The following is a 23,772-nucleotide window of genomic DNA, read 5'->3' on the forward strand; positions in this document are numbered from 1 at the left end:
GCCATGCACGGACTGGCACCAGTCCGTGTCATGCGTTTGTGCTATTTAATACACAGTGACCTTTTGCTTATCACAAACATGAGAGATGTGGAAGCATCTGTTTTTTCTCTTTTGCAGACAGATCAAAAGCACGACATCGCTTACGATCGAAGATAAGTGCAGAAAAGAACGAACTAACTAAACTGGTTTCCGAGTATAACAAACTTCCATCAACAGTGTGTCCCGCTAACCTTGAGGATGTACTGCAACACAAGTTTCCTTGGGAATTTCCGGATGACAAGAACGCACGTATGTGCTTGAAAAATTACCATGCATTTACGGTGTAAACACAAACAGACTTCTTCTTTATAATATCCGTGGATTTAAATACTAATTTAAGGCTAATACCTCGAAAAAAGAATCAAAACTGAAGCTTAAAGCAATGATCTGCGCAGAAAATCTCATTCAAAGCTGGACTGTCTTTGCTTCTGTTATTGCAGAAACACCAGTCCGTGTAAAAAAGCAAGTGGTGGAAAAATATTTAGACGGAGAGAGACTAAAAGAAGAAAAGGCTTTGCTGGAGACAGAAATGGTCGGCTTTCTGAAGTATTACAGGGACAACATCATCACAAGGATTGAGTCAAGAATTGCCAATTTGAATGGACTGCTAGTCGGTAGAGCATTTTCACTTAGCGTTGACAGAATTGCAATAATCTATTTCTTTTCCTCTTTCTTTTATTTTTCCCTTGTAATAACGTTGTTTTTTACCATATTATTTCCTTAGATTTATCCAATACGAATCCAAGTGATGAATCCGCAGAGGCGGCCTCTCCTCTCTGCAACTTGCCGGTGCGTTGTTAAAGTTGTAATCGATCTATCTATACCGATTTAGGGATGTAGATATCATACGAAATTCTTTCGTTTATGCTCTTTCGGTCGCATGGTTGAAAGCGTAAGCGAGATACATTGTACATCCATCATAGCTAACCGTCTCTAATTTTATTACTGATTTCAAACAGTGACTTTTTATTGAATCAATATCAAATTTAATCTCAGTTTGTCCGGTTTGTGTTTAATTATTTCCTGAGCAAAATCTCAAAAGGAAGCAACGATTACCCTTGTTTGCTTAGAACGGGTTCTCCCCTTTCGTTGTTTCTTTGTGTTTGCAACGCTGTATTTTTCTATCGTAGATAGTATTGGAATTGTCGTCCGCAGTGGCGGATCCAGGAGAGGGCCCCGGCCCCCTTCCCTCTTTTTAGATCACACTGAGGCCCCAAGGGCCGAAAAAAGTTTTTTCCAGACCGGGCCGCGCTCCTATCTCCGGGTCTGGATGACCGCCCCCTCCCACCCCCCTCCCCCCCTTATCGGAAGGTTTGGATCCGCCACTGGTCCATGTTGTGCGCTGATTATTTTATCTATACCCATTTGTGTTTGTTTTTTTCCTTTTCAAAACAGTCTGATCGTTACTGTTGTAAAGATGATAGTGCATGTGTTGTACATGGAAAGATCGCCCTTGCACGGAAAGGACTCAGCTTTGCTAAGACTCAATTACTTCGCGGAATTAAGATGTTTCAGGCGGCGACCAAAGGTGATTACGCGGATTTTCTTGATGACTCTGCTGTGGAAGCAACAGAAGTGGATGCCATGGACGAGCAGTCAGACTCTGTTGAAGTTGACTGGGAAGATAATTCTTTCGATCTGTCTAACCCGGATTTCATGGCTGAATCACTGTCCATGTGTGAGCAACCGGCTACCATTGTTGATGGCGATGTTTGCAAGTGGCTGTTTCCGCCTGAATTTTGTCAATCTAGTATCGACGGGCGTAATGGTAGCAATGCATGTAGCGTCATTTCTCTTGCTGTGACACACTGGTTTCTTACCAGTAATGGCAACTTCCCGGGACCTGGTGCTCTGTCGTCAGAATGGATTAATCGTTTCCATGTGTGTATGATTCTTGGTAACTCAATTTATGACAATGCTCGTCAGTCCTTGCCCCATCGATATTTGACTGCTGCGGAAGCAGCTCAGCTTTTCTCAGATTATGCTGCTGTCAAAGTTGGACAACCATACCCTGTACGTTTAGAAGATCCACATCCTTTGTCTACCCTCCCTGAACAAATTCGTTTGTTAACGAGAGAGAAAAAACCCTGTGCTGCGTTATTTATATATGATGATAAGACCGTTTCCTTTCTGGTTTGTCAAAGCGGTTCTGTCTTGTTTGTCGACTCACACAGTCACCCCCCGTATGGTGCTGCAGTTATTTTAGCGAGTAACTTGAGCCCTCGATTTTTTTCGTGTGTTGCCGAAATTGCCTTGTTGAGTAGTACTACATTTGGCAATTTCTCCCGCATAGCAGTATAGTTAAACCCTAGAGAATGGCCTCACCAACTGAGGTTGTTGCGTTGTTCAGATTCTGTGTTGTAGGTCAACATGGAGGAACTCAGTAATTTTCGTTTTTCCTGAATTGGTGCGTCAATGCCCAGTTCATGAGGTTCTCTATTGTAGCATTACTTTTTAAGAAGACGACGTTTCTATATAACTGACTTTTTTAATTAGCATCCATACTGTTTATACTGTTATATAAGTGACTTTAACTCCGCCTGGACAATACATCGTTTGTATTGTTTTGCCGGTCCCAAGCCCGGACAAAGGAGGAGGGAGATTACTGCCGGATCAGATCACTTTTAAGCAATGTACATGATATGACATAGGTCGTTAATATTACCTTCTTCATACTGTGTTGTCAACGAAACAGTATATACTGCGTGTAAGCCTGACTTTTCTGAATAAATTACCTTTGTAAACAACCTACCTTCTGGGTGTGTATTTTTCCCCCTTATTACTGTTTAAGACAAGTGGGAGTCGTTGCATTTATTTTACTTTGGATGTGTAATTAGGCATTTTACGATGAAGCTCTCTCCTACTTCACTAATTTTCTCAACTTAGAGCGTCCAGGTTCATTGTAGGCTTGCTGCATGCAGTGAAAGAGGGTGTACTTTGAAGGATATCCCCTCTTTTCGTTCATTTCCACTGCTAGACGACCTTGGCAATCAAAACGATGTGAGATCTAGATACCGAAAAAACAAAAAAGCGTCTGCACGGCTTCGCATTCACTTATAGCATTGAAGATGCAACTCTTCTTACTGCCGTTGCTTGATTTCTTTGACTACAAAATACTGACTTTTTCAGCGTCGTAATTTCCAGGGAGGGTAGCACTTGTAATTGCGATGAATAGCCCATTTGCACGATGACGTCATTTCACTACAGCGACCACAATCCCTTTTCGTTTTCCTTTTCATATCTAAATGTGGTAATCTCAGCGAGTTTCAAAAGCCGTAATTTGCACAAGAAAGGAAAACCCTGAAGGATTCTGGTCGTAGTAGTAAATGATGTCATCATGCAAGTGGCTTATTGCTGACCAGACAACAGGCGGCAGGAGATATAAAAGTGCATGGAATAAATCATTTGCAACTTCTATCTTTCATACAAACAGAATGCGACATTGTGTAAATCTATCAGGTGAAAGGTGTTTTTCCACTGTAGATTGAAATTACTGATGGATTATGCCTTAATTCACTAATTATCTCCACCAGGGAGAGAGTGATTTTCTTGTATAACAAAATGCGTGAAAAAGATAATAGGCCACTTGCCGCCCATGGCGTCATTTTCCCACTACTACCATAGCATCCTTCAGGGTATTGCTTTCTTGTGAAAATTAAGGCTTCTGTTATTTCTACCTCACATGGATTAACAAATTGGAATATGAAAGGGGGAACGAAATGAATTGTGGTCTTATTAGTTCTCAACAGACCCGTTATCAACACATTTAGTAAAAGTGTGGTCCTCGGAAGCCAATAGACATACTGAACCACTATCCTCTCGCGACTCCTGTCTCAACATTTTGATCTCCTTTGAATCGTATGCAGGTCAAATTTTTAAAACACAAACTGATTAACTTAGCGGCCTTTCCAGTATCGTTGTTAAAAACGGAAACTGTGGTAAACCATACGTCTTAATAGCCGACATTCCAAAACGACTCACCCCGGACGACGAACTGGAATCTAACTTTCCTACGACTAATCATGGCATAAGCGGTCTTTGCAGAATCATTAGCTCAAAAAATTCATCTGATTAGCAACATTTACCAATGAGTATTTTTATGGCGAATGATAAAATTTCCGGCCTTTCCAGTATCATCGCCGAAATTGGCAAATGGGTCAAAAATTCGTCTTATGAGCAACATTGAACAATGTCTATTTTCAATATGACAATTTTAAGGCAGATGCTAAAATTGGCGGTATTTCCAGTATCATCGCCGACATTGGCAAATGGGTAAAAAAATCTTCTGATGAGCAACATTTCACCATGACTAGTTGGAATACAAGCATTTTACGGCAACTGATGAAAGTAGCGGTCTTTTCAGTATCAGTGCCAAAAGTGGCCAATGGGTGACAAATTGATCTAATGAGCAACATTTTTCCATGACTACTTCGATTACATCCATCTTACGGCAAATGATGGAATTTGTGGTCTTTCCGGCATCATCGCCGACCTTGGCAAATGGGTCAAAAATTCATCTCGTGAGCAACATTAATATATTTATCCATGACTACTTTCACCATACCTATTCTACGGCAAATGATGGAATTAGCGGTCTTTCCAGCATCATCGCCGAAATTGTCATCTGCGTCAAAAATTCATCTGATTAGCAACATTTATCCATGAGTAGTTGGAATATAGCCATTTCACAGCAAATGATGACAGAAGAGGTCTTTTCGGCATCATCGCCGACATTTGCAAATGGGTCAAAAATTCATCTGATGAGCAACATTTCACCATGACTATTTGGAATAAAACCATTTTACAGCAACTGATGAAATTAGCGGTCTTTTCAGTATCAGTGCCAAAAGTGGCCAATGGGTGAAAAATTCATCTGATGAGCAACATTTATCCATGACTACTTCGATGATAGCCATTATACGGCAAATGATGGAATTTGTGGTCTTTCCGGCATCATCGCCGACATTGGCAAATGGGTCACAAATTCATCTCGTGAGCAACATTTATGCATGACTACTTGGACTATACCCATTTTACGGCAAATGATGACATAAGAGGTCTTTTCGGCATCATCGCCAACATTGGCAAATGGGTCAAAAATTCATCTGATGAGCAACATTTCACCATGACTAGTTGGAATATAACCATTTCACGGCAACTGATGAAATTAGCGGTCTTTCCAGTATCATTGCCAAAATTGGCCAATGGGTGAAAAATTCATCTGATGAGCAACATTTATCCATGACTACGTACTTTCATTATACCTATTCTATGGCAAATGATGGAATTTGCGGTCTTTCCAGCGTCATCGCCGAAATTGTCACCTGGGTCAAAAATTCATCTGATGAGCAATATTTATCCATGAGTAGTTGTATTATAGCCATTTTACGGCAAATGATAACTAGTTGGTTAGAGGCATTTTACGACAAACGATGGAATTAGCGGTCTTTCCAGCATCATTTTCGAAAGTAGAAAATGGGTTCAACAGGAATCAAGTATTTCCTTAAGGAATCCTCTACGGCAATTAAGGCCTGGGGAACACGAAGCCATTGAGTTCGGTAGTTTGACAGGTGTTGGGCATCGCTCAAGGTTACGTTCATTTTCTCAAGCTCCGCATCTGAAGTTCCACAAAAAGTGGATTTCGGCCATTCAGATTTCCTTATGCCAATAGTACAGAAATTTAGGGGACCCTCCCATTGTCTGTTCTCGATACGTGCCGTAACTATCCGAGGAGTAGCTCCTTGATCTTACCATCCACGATTACTTGTGGTTCACGACTAGCAGTTATTCGACGAAGGTTAGTGGCTTTGTCCATGAAGGCACTTACCCTAAGATCTACTTGTCTTGTTAGTTAGTTTTAGAAAAGTACGACAGAGTTTCTCAGTCAATGCTTGAGAATCGTTTTCGTTTTTATTCCCATGAAATATTCTAATCTTGTTGGCTGTCCGCATATGAGGTTTTCATGACAAAAGTAATGTTTTGTCAGCCCTCAGGATTGCCTACCTTCAATAACACAAAGTTGTTGGAGAAAGGTAGAAGAAAGCTGCAATCGAATATGGCTTAGAATTGTGCAGATATCCGAATCGGCGACATTTCTTTTCCTTTTTTTTTTCGAGCCAAACAGTCCCCTCCTAGCAACCGTGATAGCCTTAGAAATGCTTTCTGTAGATAAACATAGAGAAGCAGGGGCCGGATCCAGGATTTTTGTTAGGAGGGGGGTGCAGCAGAAAATAGTACCGAGGACTGACGTACATGCCTTGTGACTTGAACCAATTTTAAAAGCGAATAGCAACACGGCTTTTGACTAGGCAACAACATAATGTGCACTGCTGATAAAACATATCATACATATCCGCATATTTTACAGATTAGCGGTTGTATTAGAAATCCGCAGGTCATCTTGAGGGGGTAAGGGGTGCGCACCCCTTCTAACCCTCCTTCCAGACCCGCCCCTGAGAAGAGAAACCACTCCTCCCCTTCTGCCAATTATCCAGTGCTTTTGGTAGCCGTAAACTTTGCCTGTTCAAAATACCATCACCTTCCTTCACCATTACCAGGAAAACAATTAAACTGAGCTATTGCCACGGCACAGATCTATAGACTTGAATGCACGTGTATATTTGTCTACCTAACCCTGGCATATCTCGAAGCAGTGCACGTTTCTTTCAGGTTCAATGCTAATAGACTCGACCACTTCCACAAGAAATAATACGTATTTACTGATTGACTTTAAGGGAACAGTGAAACCATTTGTCAGGTGAGGAGACACACGACGCTGGGTTGTGCGGCCTCAGCTGACTAGCTCCGTTTTTCTTTTTGCGAGAAAGTCACACAAAAGTGTTGACCAATCAGAGCGCGCCAATTACAAAAGCGCGATATCAAAAGAAAAACTACCGGCCGCGTTGCATTAAATGTGGCAATGGGCCTTTAGTGTTGGCTCAGGGGAGGAGCAGGTGGGCATTTTTCCAGCAATTTACAAGGAAGAAGGACAATGGACGTACAATGGTGCATGGTGTGCAAGCGGGGAAGAGGAAATATTCTACCGAAGTCATTGCAAGACCAGTTGAAGGACAGCCCAGTGGCGGTTATTTAATGTAGAGCGGCTCTCACGTAGGGGGACAGACGAAAACGCAAGGGAATGAGCCCTATCAACAATTCTTCCTCTTTTTCAACGGTATGGACGTAACCAATTCAACGACCTGCTCCCAGCTGGCTTGTTAGCTCAGTTGGTAACAGCGCTGCACCGCTATCGAAGAGGTCGAGGGTTTGAAACCCGTACAAGGCTGAATTTTTTTCGGGCTTTCTCCTCGCAACTTCAAAACTTGCGTCTTTCACTGCGATGATCTACTTTCATATAATTCTTCGCGCCGCAGTTCACACATATGATTTTCATATATTCATAACTTTAACAGTTTTTTATTTCCAATCTTGGCGTTACGTGATGTACTACAGTTGTAGGTGAGAGCTTCTGCAACGAGCGAACACCATTTCTGTACTAAAGTTTAAACGGATCACTGCGAGGCTTTGCTTACCATTTTGTTATTAGACAGTTAAAAAGACAATTCGGATGTTTTCATATCAACTGTTTGTCTTGAATGAGAGATATGAAATGTAAACGAATGAACTCGCCCACGTCCTGTAATACTATAAGGTACAGCAAGGCGTATTTCCAAATTAATAATGTCACTAACACTTAATTTTGAGGTGACAGCTTACATCATCTAATTCTGCTCGCACTTTGTTAGTATGTGTTCAACTTACCACCGAGAAAGGACATGATTATGGAAATCTTAAGAGCAGGATATCCCCGAAATGGGTACGGCCTAAGAAACGACACGAACGAAAAGTACACAAAGTATGGAATTTGGAAGCCTCAGCCACGGGCGATTGGTTTTGTGAATACAGTAAAAATCCGGGATAAAGAACCTCGCTGGTGTTACAGAAGATGTACACTAAAATGTGCCAGTTAGGCATCCTCTACACAAAAACCTGTTTCGCCAAAAGTTGGAAAAAAGTGCCTTTTTTTCTAAAATCTAGATATTAAGTCAACTATCAGAATCCTCTTAGGACTATCACTCCAACTACATTCTATTAGTGGTTTGCAGATTTAATATAGGAAAAAAAAAATGAATATACCACTAAATCCCCTCAGCTTCAATTAATTATTTTCTCCACAAAATAAGAACCTGTTTAAGAACCTACATACCCCGCCTAAATTTGTGCTAATTATCGTTTATGTAAGAACCTGTTTAGGCGAACCAACCTCCCAAGTGTGATAAAATTGAAATAGACACTAGAGAGAACTAAAAAATGCTCAGGCAAACAAACCGAGCCCCCATCAGGAATGGAACCCACAATCGTCCTTATTCCTTCGCGGTTCTATTTCTGCTTAGGGTAACTTGGGAAAATGCAGGTTTTTAGTAGCTGGTTTTTACTTCTGAGCTTATCGAGGTACCAGTCTGTTTAGACAGGAAGGACATTGCTACCAAAATAACGCTTAAAGGTACCCCTGTAGGTGTTACAACAACCTTTCCTTTTTCAAAATACTACTACTAATAATAACAACAACAAGAAAGGTGTGGTCCAAATGCATTAGCAAAGTGGCAGTGTATAAAGGAAGCGTACAGGATAAACGAAATAGCGCCAAGCTTTCTACAGTGGACAATACCTATATCCTTTCAGGCCTAACATTCACGTTCTCTTTTCCTACACTCTACACCATCCATTAAAGTCAAGTCAAGTCTTCTTTAAAGGAAATTACTTTCCTAATTTCACTGGTACAAGCAGGGTAAGGACAAAGAGCATGTTAGCAAATGTTAGGACTGAAAGGGTCAAGGGGCCAGTTTTACTTTCGCAAGATGGGATCTTGGAAGAGCAAAAAAACGACCTGAGGCCAAGACTCTATTCTCTTCCACATCTCCCAAAAGAACAGGTGCAAGCACCTCCCCTTCCCGAACCCAAGTCAGCTGTACAACATCATAGCCCGAGGGCACTTGCTTTCCATGGAGCATCCGGCGCCCAGAGTGTAAGTAGCCAACAGCAACATTGAGATCGCCTTGCCTGTAGATGACAACGGTTGGACCTTTTGACAGTCAACAGCACCCAAAAAGAAGAAAAAGGAGAAGGTTATTATTTATAACAAAAATTTAATCCTTTGATTCAATTTGTGTTAAAAAGGATCCCCATGATCTTTGGACACGTTTATTTTACTACTGAATGTGTGGCTAGCTCTGCCGGTGGACAAGGAATTCATGGCTGGGCATATTGATCTGCCTTTCATGTTGTTATAGTGTATTGGCTTAAAACATGATACCAAACTTGTGTTCACATACAGTCCCTACACATGGCTCCAAAAGGAATATGTGATATGGTGTAAATACCTTCCGTTTGTGAAGCTGGCTGAGATGTCGCTGACGTGGACGACTGGGCGTTTTTACCTGCATTTCAAAAGGAAAAAACAAGGAGAAAAAGGTTCCTTCATCTGCACCTGTAATGGCTTCAAACATTATACCAAAGTTGTGTTGACATACTGTCCCTACACATGGCTCGAAAAGGAATATGTGATATGGTGTAAATACCTTCCGTTTTTGAAGCTGGCTGAGCAGATGTCGTTGACGAGGACGACTGGGCGTTTTTACCTGCATTTCAAAAGGAACAAAAAAAGAAAGGCTTGACATATGGCACCGAATTTGTCTACAATATGTGATATCGTTGAAATAATTTCTGATTTTAAAGCTGACTTGCACGAATGAGCGTTTTAACCCTAGCTAACCCTCATTTCATAAGGAAAAGAGTGCATTGTTTGGACAAGTCACCCCATATTTGTAAGCATAACCAGTTCTTTCACATCATTTAAAAAGTCACCCCTGTTACTTGCTTGCTGAATGTTCAGACAACTACGCTGTTGTTTAAACTGGAAAGAATTCCTAAGTGTCTTTGCCTAGCTTTCACAATCATTGTAAGGAAAGAAAGATGTGATGGTATACATATTGCAGAAAATTCCGGTAATGAAAAAGAAGGAAGCTATTTTAAAACGCAGTAAACAATATTAGGCAAAGAGTACATTTAATTGAGTGTAATACGGTAAAATGAATTCTTGCACAAAAACGATTTCTCCCTGGTGCTTGAAAAAGGTTGGAGAGATAAAGAGATGAACATTTAAAGAATGCAGTAAAAAGGAAAATATTTATTCATACCCTGCCAAAAATAAAAATAAAAATAAAAATAAAATGTTTCTATCTCAATGTTCATTGAAATATACATTTAACATTATACCCTTTTTGCTCATCTTTCATGAAAAGCAAAAAAGAGATGAAAGGAATGGAAATATCCAGAACCGAAAAGGGGTAGCTAGGACAGAAGAAGGTCAGCTAATGATGATCTCAGAGTCCCTTGTGTGAGTCATTTGCAAATTTAATGAAATTACTAGAAGACAGAGTTTGAAATAAAAACAGTAATATTAACTAACAGCAAAACTTTAATACCTTTTTTTTTATGTGTCCACTTTGGCATACCATGGGGATGTCCTTTACATATATAAAGAAAAGAACTTGAATGAAAAATCAGCCAGAATAAAAATAATGAATTGTCATTAATTTAGTATTTAATTTTATGTGGCTAAATTTAGGAAAGGGTAACCTAAAGACAATGCTAGCGGGTCACTGGTTGAGCCCCAGGTAGACAGGTTTGTGCAGGGTGGCTGCTCCATCTGCACAGGCTGGCATGTGATTGCATATCTAAGCTATGATTTGCTTTCCTGATCTTTTCAGATAACTGCTATTTACCTTCAAGGCACATGCACTCAAGCTAATCTTGTCAATAAGTACACTTATAAAGAGAATGAAGCATACCTAGGAAAAACTGCGAAAACATTTGGAGAAAGAAACGGCCCTCATCAGATGGTGGGTGCTCTTTGGAGCCATCTCCAAGAAATTCAAAAGCTTTCCCCGGTGTGGCATAAGGGAAAATTGAATTTCCCTTGGCATGTTTGCAGTGGTATAAAACCACTACATCATAATCACAGCCCTCATGCAAACAATCAGCCTATAATGCAAAGTTTATATTAATGATAAAGTTTTTATATCAATTACTACCAATAATGAACAAAAAATACAAACCTAAGTGATAACTGAAAATACCAATGATTGATAAAAGCAAACATACATACATACAAACATACTTGTATTCTGGGTATTCTGGGTAGACTGTATTTCATAGAGCACTCAGTTCATTTAAATGAAGAGCACACATGCATACATACATAGCCTTTATCAAAGTGTCTAATTGTTCTAGTGCCTCTTGGCACTAACTGGGGACACAACAATAATTTTATTTTGTTCTTGCCACAAGTATATTTTGGCTTACTCCACAGAGGGTTTTTGTTTAAAAAACAACAACTATGTAAATAGTATGGGTGCTTCTCGTGAGTCGTAGACATTTCTCCTAGGGAAACATCCCCGGTGACAATTCGAGCTAGGAGAAATGGCTGTATTCACAGGCCTCTTATTTTCTAAAATGTATAAAGCATTTTGTAACCTTGGCTAAAGAAGATAAGTAAGCATTCAGGATCCTCTTTGAAAAAAAATAGGTGTCTTATCACTGAAATATTATTGCAATGTAAGGGTACATAGATTTTGTATAAGGAATAAGTTTAAATACCACCACATACTCTCAGCTAAAATGTATTTTCTTTTCCTTCACAAAATGAGAACCTCTTTAAAAACCTACAATGTAAGTGCTCATTACCTTTTATGTAAGAACCTTTTTTGGCTAACGTAATTGGGAAAATACAGGTTATTAGTTGCTGGTTTTTAGTGTATCTCTACAATGTAAATACCTACTCTGTATTCGAGTTTCTCCCTCTCATGTGTGGGAGAAATCACTCCTCGCTTCTTCACCCTCTCCCAGTCCTTCTTTTTCTTTTCAAATGTATAGTCACATTCCCTGTTCCTGCACTTCTTCACAGCTACAGGGCAATCTTCATCACAAGCTGGGCAGCGCTTTTCCCAAAAAAATATCAGAATATGATGAAATGAAAAAGAAGAAAAATAGCAAGTGCAATAACAACAAAAAGAATTACAGAAATTACACATATTACTTGCAAACCTCGTTCAATTGATTTATTGATATTTAATGCCTTTTTACACATAAATGAAAGGAAAAAAACATTACATTACATGAAAAATACATGAAACTAAAAATAATCTCAAGAAGCCATGAACACTTATAGGTGAGACTTCCTCTTTACATTACTTTTTATTAATGACTTATATACTCATATAAATAAAGAACAGCATATAATATTAAAGTAGTTTACAAGTGTATAGAAAATATTAAAAAAAAGTTAATCGTCAGTCTGATAACTAGTAATAAATTACAAACGATATATTGAGTGTTCTGAAAACTTATGAAATTTGATTACCGGTAAGTAAACGTTTACAGTGATTTTACTTGACTTGTGAAAGAGATAGTAACAACTAGTGAACAATAGCAATAGAAAAACAAAAGAAGACAATGGAATTAGTGCATACGAGTGCTCAGTATTGTACTACCTATTTCACGAGTCAAGTAAAATAACTCTAAAGGTTCTTATGTTGTTTGATCTAATTATTGAGTGAGGTAAAGGGTTCTAAAATTTCGGTCCTTGGTATAAGATTTTAAATTTTTTTATGTTTGTTCTGCAGGTATGAGGACGATATGACTTGGCATATCTAGTACAATAATCCTTGACTTTAAGTTTGAAATAAATTTTGAAGAGATAGGTAACCAAGTTTTTGAAAAATGTTTTTTTTGTTTTTTGTTTCTTTATTTATTTCTTTATTTTTTGGGTTTACTGGGGGTCCTGTAATCTGCAGCACAGATTGTTTGAACAATTCTTTTCTGTAACAAGTAGATTATATTGATAATGTTTGTGGGATATGTAGAACTCCATATTATGTTGCAATATGTGAGATATGGATAGACTAAAAAAAAAAAGACAAAACCAAAAGAAACGATTTTTTAGTTACATAGGACCTTGCTTTAGACAACATCCCTCTTGTTTTTGAAATGTTTGTGCAGACAAATCTCGCTGTTAACAAAAGAGTTAACAACATGCACTAAGAAAAAAATAAATAAATAAAAAAAGACCAGAAAGACAGGTCAAGAATAGAGGATGCCCTCCACTTTCAATAAGGCCATCCCCCTTTTTTTTTTCATTTAGCGTCGAATGCGTTTACTGAGATTGGGTTGATCGGTCAGATAGAAAAAAAAAAAAAAAAAATCACAAGAAGTCTTGGAGGCCCTGATGTTAAAGGTTAACATTCACATAATATTTGGATTGACAAAATGCACAATATACTGTAAAAAATGCTCCTGTTTTTGTTCCTGTTTTTCTCTATGCTGTTACTATGCTCATTTTTCAGACCAAAAGAATTATTTCAAATGAAAAATGGTTTAACTACATTGACTCACTACGTTTTTTTTTTGACAATGCCAAAAATTTGGGTTGGTCAGACGACGCCAAATGGAAAAAAAAATGGGTGGCCAGAGCGACATAGTAAAAAACATTAATGAATAACACATAATATCAATGCAGTTTGAATATCAGGTAAATGACTGACTCCTATATATTGTGACTACCATATTTTGCTATTGTTGTGGCAGGCTAACCCAATAGGTAGAGCACCTGACTACAAAGAAGGTTGCAGACTAGATTGCCATGGCTGGAAAAGTACTTGGGGTCTTACAATAACTGAGAAATGAAGGTACTGCCTTTGCCCTGCAAATGGCTAGACCTTCATGTGGTTTGTATGACCACTGCAAGGAATAATAGTGGTCCTGTCTCTAGTAGAAACAAAAATGCTGTCCTTAATAAACACTTTCCTGTTTATACATTGACAAGCAAAATAAAGTGCCTTTATGGTGCCACCGTAGTTGTTAGTAAAATGGCAATCCACTGTAAAACCTTTGGTGACCTGTATGTGGCCAACTCAGGAAAAGCTACATGATGAAAGCTCAGTATGACAGCAAGTTAGTAGCTGTTATCTTGAATAAGTAAAATCCTGAAGTGGCATCTTGAAAAGGTTACATTGCTCCAAGGAAAGCTGCAGCAGATGAACAAGAATGTAAGTTAATTTAGAGTAACGTGATAAAAAAGGTATTTAAAAAGCATTAAAGCCACAGCACTACGGGTATCCGTAGAGGTAATTTGAATTTTTGTACATATTCTAGAAAAAAAGACTACTTTATTTACTGATATGCGAACTATGCATCAACGTCAGTGTGGAATAAAAATTAATAATCAAATTGATAGAAAAGAATTGCAATAATCACTATAATTGCTTAAATGCCGAAGGAAAAAACTATGCTAACAGCATGCTGATTGAAATTTGACTGCGGCCTCCTTTGGAGTTGTCAGCCTTTGAGTTACAGATCATTGATTATCTGTTGTCTCTCGCCATGTCCACATTCTGATGATCATAAACAACCTTTAAAGCGAGAAACAGTTAAAGCAAATGTCAATGGATGGCCACCCCAACTTCGTATGTAGCGTACGTTAGTTACTACCCCTGGATCTCCAAAAGTGAGTCTAGCTGCAGTGCACGCTGTGGCCATGCAATGCTTTAATTATGAGATAAGGATACGAGAGAAGCAAGGGTTTGCTTCCAGTATTATCGAACGATCATTAAGCTTACCTTGCGAGTTTTGGATGAAGAAACAGACTTCCCTGGAAAGCAACCAGATAGAAAGTTACTTCTAAGTGACTTGTAAGTGACTGTTAATTTTGACCGGTAGCGGCTCGATTGCAGTATCGCGAGGACTGGCGGAGTTTTCCCCTCGGCTACCAAAACGACCTACTTTAAGCATCGTTTGCGGTTTCATCTATAAACCATGACCCACTGTACAATATTTTAATATAACTGAACAATTTTGAAAAACCTTTTGGAGCAGAATCAGCTTGTGTAACTGTTACAGGGGTTTCTGAGGGATCCGCCATTTTGAATGAACCATCAATAGCAAATTATAATACTATTAGGCGAGGAGACCTGGGTAATAGCAGCAATCCTTATTGCTAAAATGATCAATGCGATCATTTCTGACACATTTGACAAATGCTTGTATTGATCATTCTCGGTAGGAGGATATGTTGGATCGCCCCAGTTAAGAAATTTGGCCGAGTGAGACTGAGTACCAATTTTCCTTCAAAACAAATATGGCGGAGTATGCGGACATGGAAAGATGATGAGTTTTTGCTCGGTTTTACGTTTTACGGCGTCCAAACATCGACAAAAAGGTTTTCATGAACTTTTTTCATGAAATTTTTGGACATCAGGAGGCGTGATGTATGAACGGTTCATGAGTGACTTCGCACATCGTGATTCGGCACCTTGGCAAGTTCAGTTATTGAAAAGCCTCGTGAATTTTCGAGCGACCAGCCTCAGGGCAGCCTGCTCCATCTCTTATATATTTTTTCACGTACGATGGTATTAAGAACTCTCCGCCTTATCCTAAACATATGCTACGAGCTCATTATATTAGCATGAGTCTTGCAACAGTCATATGGGAATGTTCATTAAACCAATTTTGTACTTCGCTGTTCGTAAGTTTGTTTGTACACCGGGAGCCACAACAAATATTTGTGGGCGTAAATACAGAATACAGGGCTAATTTAGTAAAAGCCAGGTGAAATCTTCCAATCGCTTTGCTTCACATATACTGGGTCTGTCAGTATAAGCTATTTTTAATATCAAAAGGCTGCAGGGAAGAGCTTACTGAATCTTCAAAACCTTCACTGGAATATCGTTTGAGTGATAATCAATAAATAGCTCCAACAGCAATACCGTATTTAGTAGTTTAATATTAGATAGTGACTTCGGTTTTAAGTAATTCCTTGAAATTGTTTGTACAAAAATTACCCCATAGTTTTGAATTATACTTGAATCTGAGTGTGGGCACAAGAGGTTAATCCAGTTGCTAATAAGAGTGAGTACATCAGAGAGGGGTATGCTCAGTATACATTGAGAAAATACCTCAAAGGACTGAAGTACAAGAAACAGAAAAAAGAAAATTGAATGTTTTACAAAGTTTATAAAGAGAATCAGAAGGACCTTGAAAAATGTACAACTTCAATTGTTTGTGTAAGTTATGAATCTGATTTACAAGTACAATAAACAAGGTAAAATTGACTTTTTATCAACCATCAAAAGAAGTTATTGTCCCTTGAGCCCAATCCCCTCAGCAGTTCTTTCTACATTCTACCCTTGACTTATTTGGCCTAGATGGGTATGTGCTGCTGATTTAGGGTGGTGACCATTTCACCCTTCAGAGTTTTGAACAGGGTGTCTGTTTGGGCTGTGAAGGTTGATGAAGAGCAGTCTGTAGTTACATTTTTGGTACCACCAATTTTTTCCCCAAGTTTTTCCATCTTTCTAAGTTTAAAAGCTAACTTAATTCTGTATGCTAACTGAAGTGAATCAGGGTTATAAAATCAGGTCTCTTGGCATAAAAAGGGTGGGGGAAATGAACAATGTTTTAGTGCAAGCCCAGGGAGGTGATCTCACATTTTAATACCCTTTTACCACCTGTTTTAACAGCAAAGTCCGTGAAGGTCTATGGTCTCTGAAAAATGTTTTTCCCTGCCTCAACACAAGTTTCTAACTGTTATTGTTGACTACAAAATTAATGATATTATCTTAATAATCATTTTACATTTTTTTCCAAGACATCCTCTGGTGTTTTGCATATCCACTGGTACAAGGTAATTTTTAAGTTGAGAGGGTTTGATTTCATTAACTACATTTTTATACAGACACAAACTAACCTGGCAGGTTAATGTCCAAAAGTGTAAAAAATTACATGCAACTGTATGGCAAAAACTGATCACCGTGGCCAAAGGAAAGGCAAAAATAGAAATGTCACCATTTTCCTGCCCTATACATTCTCTTGGAAGCATATTTAGCCAGATGTAGTCCTTGTCAAAACAAGCAAACTTGAAGATTTATTTTCTGAACTTAGCTAATCTTTTTTAAACCACAATCTTGTTCCAAGGGGTGGTGTAGTTTTTAAAATTTAAAATTTTTCCCTCTTTTTTTGCAACAAAACACACTTGAATTAGGACTCATACTGAAGGCAGTGTAGTAACTGCTGTCATGAAAAGAGAATTCCAAACACACAAGATAATTACCCTTTCATCTGCCTAAGATTCATTTGTTAGAAACTACGGTAAAGTTTAAATTAAATCGCACGAAGAAAAGAACTTAAGCATATCAACATGTGCAAAATCAAGAGAGAATGATCTCTTGGCAAAATTTATTTAGTTTCTAGTACATAAAGAAAAACATGAACTACGAGATTTGACCATGCCACTCAATCATCCAACGCAACTCTGCCAGGATAAGTTCACAATCAAGAATGTAGAACTGAGAATCTCAATCATCATTTCTCGTCGTCTTAAAGGTGTAGTGAAGCCGTAAACAACTCTGAGCTGAACTCTGACAACTCTTCTACTCAACCACATGCCAGTCACCGCACTTTTTTTAATACCACGAAGAATTAATTTTGGGCCTTTCGATTGAAAATATAAACTCTTCTACATACGTATTGGACGGTTGGCCCTTCTTTTACTCTTGCAATTCGTGGGTCGTCTAAACAGAAACAAATCATCAAAAGGTCGGGCATCGAGGAACATGTTCACTGGTCTCGTTCTTACCGTAGTAAACCGGGCGAAATTTAATGACAAACGCAAGACGAGAAGAAAGGAAAAAGTAAGCTCCACATTACCGAGGAACAACACGAAGAAACCAATGACCAACGGGACCAAAAGCAACTGCACTTCACACTGCCGAATCGCTGCGAAGAAGCTGCTAAGACGAACTTGTTGTTTTCCCAACCCGTTCCGCGCATGCTCGCTACAGTTTTCGGATGATTGACAGATTTCTTAACTGGGGCGATCATGGAAAGCCGAAAAGCGGCAAGATCAAAGGCCGTTGCCAGCCCCCCCTGATCCCGTTATATGAAATAACTTCTCATTCACACGCAAATTCAACTTATTTTCAGATAAATGGTTGTACACCAGGTCTATAGGAGGCTCTGGGATAACTAGTACCTCTGAAAGCGGGGCGGGTAGGGCATGTGCGTGTTACAATTATGGCTAGCCTGTCAGTCGTTGTTCGAGAAAAAACTGAAATCTAGCCTTAAAAATGGGTCAGCATACGGGTCTACTTGTACTGACTGTTACTAATATCCTTTGCCCAAAGCTAACAAGAATGCTGAAAAACGCAAGGGTGAGGACAAATCCATCACGCCTTCAGAGAAGAAGAAGAAGAAAAAGAAGTAGTAGTTACAGAAAGCCAGGACGTGTGTAAATAACTGAATAAAATATGTTTTTGTCACACATTTGATCCTCTGCTGATGTTACTGTAAGTACGTTATAAATAAGTAACAAAAGGGGCTTGTTAAAGTGATCTTTATTTACAGTGCTTAGCAAATCGTGCCAGTTAGTCCTACGATCACACGCGGGGTTGGGGGGATACTCTCTTATATCCAGGGTCTGGAATAAACTTGAAAACCACACCTTGTGCAGTGGCCCGTGTGGGGGATACTGCCATATATGGGCTATATAGGTATGTGCCGCTGTGAAGGGTATGGTTTTCAAGCAATTTACTCTAGGATAGGGTATATAAATCAGAGCGTTTGGCTCTAGAATAGGGTAGCATTTTTCAGGAAACTGATCAGTTGGTTGAAGATTTTATCTAGACTAGGTACACAGCTTCTCTAGGATAGGGGGATTTGGGGAGTTTACTCTAGTATAGGGTAGCAAAATTCAGCTGAACTAGCTCTGGTAAAGGTTAAGGGTTCCAGGCTCCAAGCGGCACATCCCAACCCAGAAATTCCTAAAGTACCCCCCTAGGGACAGTGGCACGGCTTCTAGGTCAAACAATGGAGTGCTTCCTCCCTCCTACCCAGGGAAATTGCCTGTGTTCCTATTTTAACTTTTTGTTATTATTTGATCATTATGTTCAGGGCATTGAAAATCAAATATTTTGGTCTGTAATGGGTTACGTGTTGCAGATAGCATGCTGCACACTTCCACCCGAATTACCGGAGTATCCCGCCCCCCCCCCCCCCCCCCACGTATTATCACCTCAGCAACGGCTCGTCATGATACTGCTACAAAAATTGTAGACTACGAGCAGTCTCTCATTTTCCCTCAAGGATAAAAGAGCGAGCGAAGCGCGGGTAAAAATCACCCCACGTCTCTCCTTTCTCGCGCTACGTGATTTTCACGTGCGCTCGCGTTTCGCTCGCTCTACTATCCCTGAGGGAAAATGAGGGACTACTCGTAGTCTACAAGGATTGGTAGGACCATTTCACTCGAGTTGTGTCAACGTGTAGAGAGCATTTTTACGTGGAAGAGAAAATTTGATCTCATTAACAGGTTTTCACTGCCAATTAGTGCAAGACTGGTAGGGTAATGTAATGGAGGGATGATGGGAGGAAAAAGAGACTTTCTCATTTCCTCTTCTTATTTGGGAGATTTTGATATAAAAAAAATGTACCGTACACACAGGATTGTATTTCTTTCAATGCTTACATGAACTCTCTTTCTTATTACTTCTGGTTGATGCCTCGTCAAGATGACGGAAAGACAACTGACCTCATAAGGCTTGATCTCTAATACTGTCCAGCTCAGTATCCCGCAACAGTGTCTATCATGTAATGTAGATGTCGGACTTCCTTTTTTAGCCCTCGCACCCATGTTATAATCAGCTGTTGCGCTGGAAAAACATGTCCAAAAAGTGAAATTTTTCTGTTTTGAATGTTACTTAGTGGTCACTTTTACCATAAAGTTCACTATGGGTAGTTAACCAGCCCTTCCAGGATATTTTTTTAAGTATGCAATTCTGTTGGTTTGGTTTAACACCATGAAATGTTGGCATCATTCATTACTCCACAAACTTTTCAACTCAACCCAAAAGTTTTCCTCAACTTGCTGCGCTTTTCGAATGAATGATGATTTTTGCCTACCAAAAAGTTGTATTCTCGCTTTTTTGCACTTTTAACTTTACTCGTGATGTGCGGGTGCAAAACAGGCTATTGTAGTCTTCGCATACTCATTAGTTTTGCCAAACTGATAGTGGTGATCAACATCAATGAGCAATCAAATGTTAGGGGTCAAAATGGTTCTTGTGCTAGCAATTCGGCTTTAACACTAGTTTTCCTCAACTTTCTTCGCTTTTATTGTCTACCGAGAAGTTTGGAAAGTTTGTACGTTTCTTTCCCGGTACTTTCAAATTTATTCAGGGACAAGCTTGTGGTTATTTACACGGCAATAGTCCTTTTTCAAAAAATACCATAATACGCTTTGTTGTCCCTCCAAAGTTTTGCATTAGCATTGTTTTCAATTTCTCTTGGGGCGAAAGGCCTATTGTCTACTCATTCACTAGCCAGTTTTATCATCGATTTGTCAAGTTTTAATCAAGTCGGCATTTTTTTTTGTTCTGAATGCGTCTAATTAAAGTGTTAGTCTAATTGTTCATTGATGAACTGAGTGCTATTCTTCTCAATGTATTGTCAAGTCCCATGCTTATCTACTAGTATATACTTTTTTCAACCCAGAGCTATGTTATGTAATTGAGCGAGTCGGCAAACTTCCCAAACGTTTTTTTTAATGTGACCAATCTATGCTTTGATTGCCCATTGTTGAACATAGAGTGCGTGCTTTTCTCATATACAGTTTCAAGAAAAGATTTTTCAAAAACATTTCTCACGCTGGTTTGAATTTTAATCGAGCGACCGTATAAATGGAGACACAAATTTCAAGTTGATTTAACTGCGTTTAAAGCCAGAAACCTCCGTACTTGCTTTTTGCCTGCGGTGAAGTGAAGAGCAATCTCTGGTCTGGAATAAGATTCTCTGTTGCCTCCTCGAAAACAACAGGTTTGTTCTTAGTTCAACTTTAACTTTTGGCTACGCTATCGTTCGCTTTTTTTCTGAAAAAAAATTAGTCAATTTAAAGAAACGGTGATAAGCGTCCCAATTGCTTTAACGGTTCTTACTGGTTATTTTTGCTCCAGAAAGAAATTATTCTTTTAGACTTTACATCATGGATTTTTTGTCATAATTCTGTCCTCTGAGTGTTATTCAATGTGTCGCCCGAAGTTACTTGTAAACATGCATGGTCCCTTCGTTATGTTGGCTCGGTGAATGTTGGCTCAATGTTGAACTGGAGGGACAAAACTGTAATAAAGGCTTACGTGTAGTCAACAAGATAAAGTGGAGTTGCGATTGTTAGGGTCAAATAGGCCTATTTTGTTGATGCTATGAAGTTAGAATTTTTCGCTGTGATTAAAGAAGTGTTCACTTCTGTAGACTACACTTACAAAATAAACTTCAAACTTTGGACAGTTTTTTATTACTCTGACTCGGACTATATGCTTTTATATTTGATTAACCGCGAGTTTATAAGTTAATGTACGATTTGAAGGTAAATTATGCTTTTATGCCGCACAACCAGGGTGCAACAAACCAACTGTTCGCAATTTTGGCGAAGAGTGCTTAGTTTGCGCCGGGAGAGAATTACAATGTTTCCCGGGACGGTTCAGACTGACATAAGATAATGGTCGACAGAGGGGCAAGACAGGTGTGAATAAAACTGAAGGTAACGAGAAACCAGTTACACAAGAAATTAAGGTTAATTCGAAGTGCAATTTTTAACACGTTAGTACGGTAGTATTTACAACAACAAATAACGCTTTCCATTTTGTAACAGGTACTGCCTGACCATGAAGAAGAGCAGAACAATTTGCCTTCCAAGAAAGTCTTCAAAATAACAATAAAAGTACTGCCACGGTCCTTAACAAGGATATGCAGCCAACTCATTTGTGTGTCTGTCATTTATTCAGTATATACCAAACCTATGGTAAGTTAATTTTTTGCACAACACAGTCGGTTAGTCGGGTCTTCATGCAATTTTCCGTTCTTTTGAACAGGTTATTATTTTAGAGAAATTTAAAGAACAGGTCGTTGAGGTGGAATAGAAGATCATTATTACAAATAATAACCTACTGTTTCAATTCAGTGACCATAATAATAACCTACTGGTTCTAAAACGATGGAAAAGTACGCTCTCAGTCATTATTTTTATAAGGTCACGAAGCTCAGCAAATAATCTATATTTCTTTTCATTTTACATCTTTCTTTTCAATAATTTTGATGTCAGTTTTTTGGTCTCTCTGACAATTCTGGTTTGGTATATGCACCAAAACAACTGCAAGTTGTATTTAGTTATAAATTAAACCCCTTCACGCCTGACAGAGAAAAATGTCACAATCTAAAAGAAGTTTACGCTTTTGAATTCAGTAAACAAGGTTCGGTTTCGTACAAAAAACGAAACCTTACCCCAAGCTAAATTCCTCAGCGTGAACCCACAACAAAAACGTAAAATGAACAGGAAAAAAACACCAACAAAATTAAAACAAAGGAGTAGTCAAAAGACCGCCAGACACCAACAATAAATCCAAAAAACACAACAACGCACAAAACAGATCAAAAAAGGTAAGTAACAACGTAAGTTTATTTACATAGTTAGTTTCTTTTTGCCCTGGGGACTAAGTGCTCCGCCCAAGGGGGGAGAGCCCTGGGGACTAAGTGCTCCGCCCAAGGGGGGAGAGCCCTGGGGACTAAGTGCTCCGCCCAAGGGGGGAGAGCCCTGGGGACTAAGTGCTCCGCCCAAGGGGGGAGAGCCCTGGGGACTAAGTGCTCCGCCCAAGGGGGGAGAGCCCTGGGGACTAAGTGCTCCGCCCAAGGGGGGAGAGCCCTGGGGACTAAGTGCTCCGCCCAAGGGGGGAGAGCCCTGGGGACTAAGTGCTCCGCCCAAGGGGGGAGAGCCCTGGGGACTAAGTGCTCCGCCCAAGGGGGGAGAGCCCTGGGGACTAAGTGCTCCGCCCAAGGGGGGAGAGCCCTGGGGACTAAGTGCTCCGCCCAAGGGGGGAGAGCCCTGGGGACTAAGTGCTCCGCCCAAGGGGGGAGAGCCCTGGGGACTAAGTGCTCCGCCCAAGGGGGGAGAGCCCTGGGGACTAAGTGCTCCGCCCAAGGGGGGAGAGCCCTGGGGACTAAGTGCTCCGCCCAAGGGGGGAGAGCCCTGGGGACTAAGTGCTCCGCCCAAGGGGGGAGAGCCCTGGGGACTAAGTGCTCCGCCCAAGGGGGGAGAGCCCTGGGGACTAAGTGCTCCGCCCAAGGGGGGAGAGCCCTGGGGACTAAGTGCTCCGCCCAAGGGGGGAGAGCCCTGGGGACTAAGTGCTCCGCCCAAGGGGGGAGAGCCCTGGGGACTAAGTGCTCCGCCCAAGGGGGGAGAGCCCTGGGGACTAAGTGCTCCGCCCAAGGGGGGAGAGCCCTGGGGACTAAGTGCTCCGCCCAAGGGGGGAGAGCCCTGGGGACTAAGTGCTCCGCCCAAGGGGGGAGAGCCCTGGGGACTAAGTGCTCCGCCCAAGGGGGGAGAGCCCTGGGGACTAAGTGCTCCGCCCAAGGGGGGAGAGCCCTGGGGACTAAGTGCTCCGCCCAAGGGGGGAGAGCCCTGGGGACTAAGTGCTCCGCCCAAGGGGGGAGAGCCCTGGGGACTAAGTGCTCCGCCCAAGGGGGGAGAGCCCTGGGGACTAAGTGCTCCGCCCAAGGGGGGAGAGCCCTGGGGACTAAGTGCTCCGCCCAAGGGGGGAGAGCCCTGGGGATACAGTATGCTTTTGAACAAAATCCATT

The 23,772-nt window shown here is 40.3% G+C and overlaps 3 protein-coding genes across 3 annotated transcripts in view; 2 read left to right on the plus strand and 1 right to left on the minus strand.

Moving 5' to 3' along the window:
- Window positions 1-18,428, plus strand: part of LOC140943583 (uncharacterized) — a 32,377-nt gene extending 13,949 nt beyond the window's left edge. Inside the window, exon 5 of the mRNA XM_073392687.1 lies at window positions 18,276-18,428. Coding sequence (XP_073248788.1) covers window positions 18,276-18,355 — 80 coding nt within the window. The 3' untranslated portion in view covers window positions 18,356-18,428. The remainder of the gene's footprint in view (window positions 1-18,275) is intronic.
- LOC140944945 (uncharacterized) lies at window positions 110-2,790 on the plus strand. Its single transcript, XM_073394054.1, has 4 exons — window positions 110-288; window positions 480-653; window positions 764-828; window positions 1,435-2,790. Exons 2-4 carry the CDS (start codon window positions 569-571, stop codon window positions 2,338-2,340), a joined length of 1,056 nt encoding a protein of 351 aa, XP_073250155.1. The 5' UTR covers window positions 110-288; window positions 480-568; the 3' UTR covers window positions 2,341-2,790.
- Window positions 8,871-15,167, minus strand: LOC140943324 (uncharacterized). Its single transcript, XM_073392404.1, has 8 exons — window positions 14,959-15,167; window positions 14,715-14,746; window positions 11,880-12,038; window positions 10,890-11,082; window positions 10,524-10,565; window positions 9,570-9,677; window positions 9,420-9,476; window positions 8,871-9,121 (listed from the first exon to the last, which is right to left on the minus strand). The coding sequence occupies exons 1-8, from the start codon at window positions 15,014-15,016 to the stop codon at window positions 8,871-8,873; spliced, it is 900 nt and encodes a 299-aa protein (XP_073248505.1). The 5' UTR covers window positions 15,017-15,167.
- Window positions 18,429-23,772: the final 5,344 nt, after the last annotated feature.

The sequence above is a fragment of the Porites lutea genome, chromosome 7, assembly GCF_958299795.1.
Source record: "Porites lutea chromosome 7, jaPorLute2.1, whole genome shotgun sequence".
Taxonomy (NCBI): Eukaryota; Metazoa; Cnidaria; class Anthozoa; order Scleractinia; family Poritidae; genus Porites; species Porites lutea.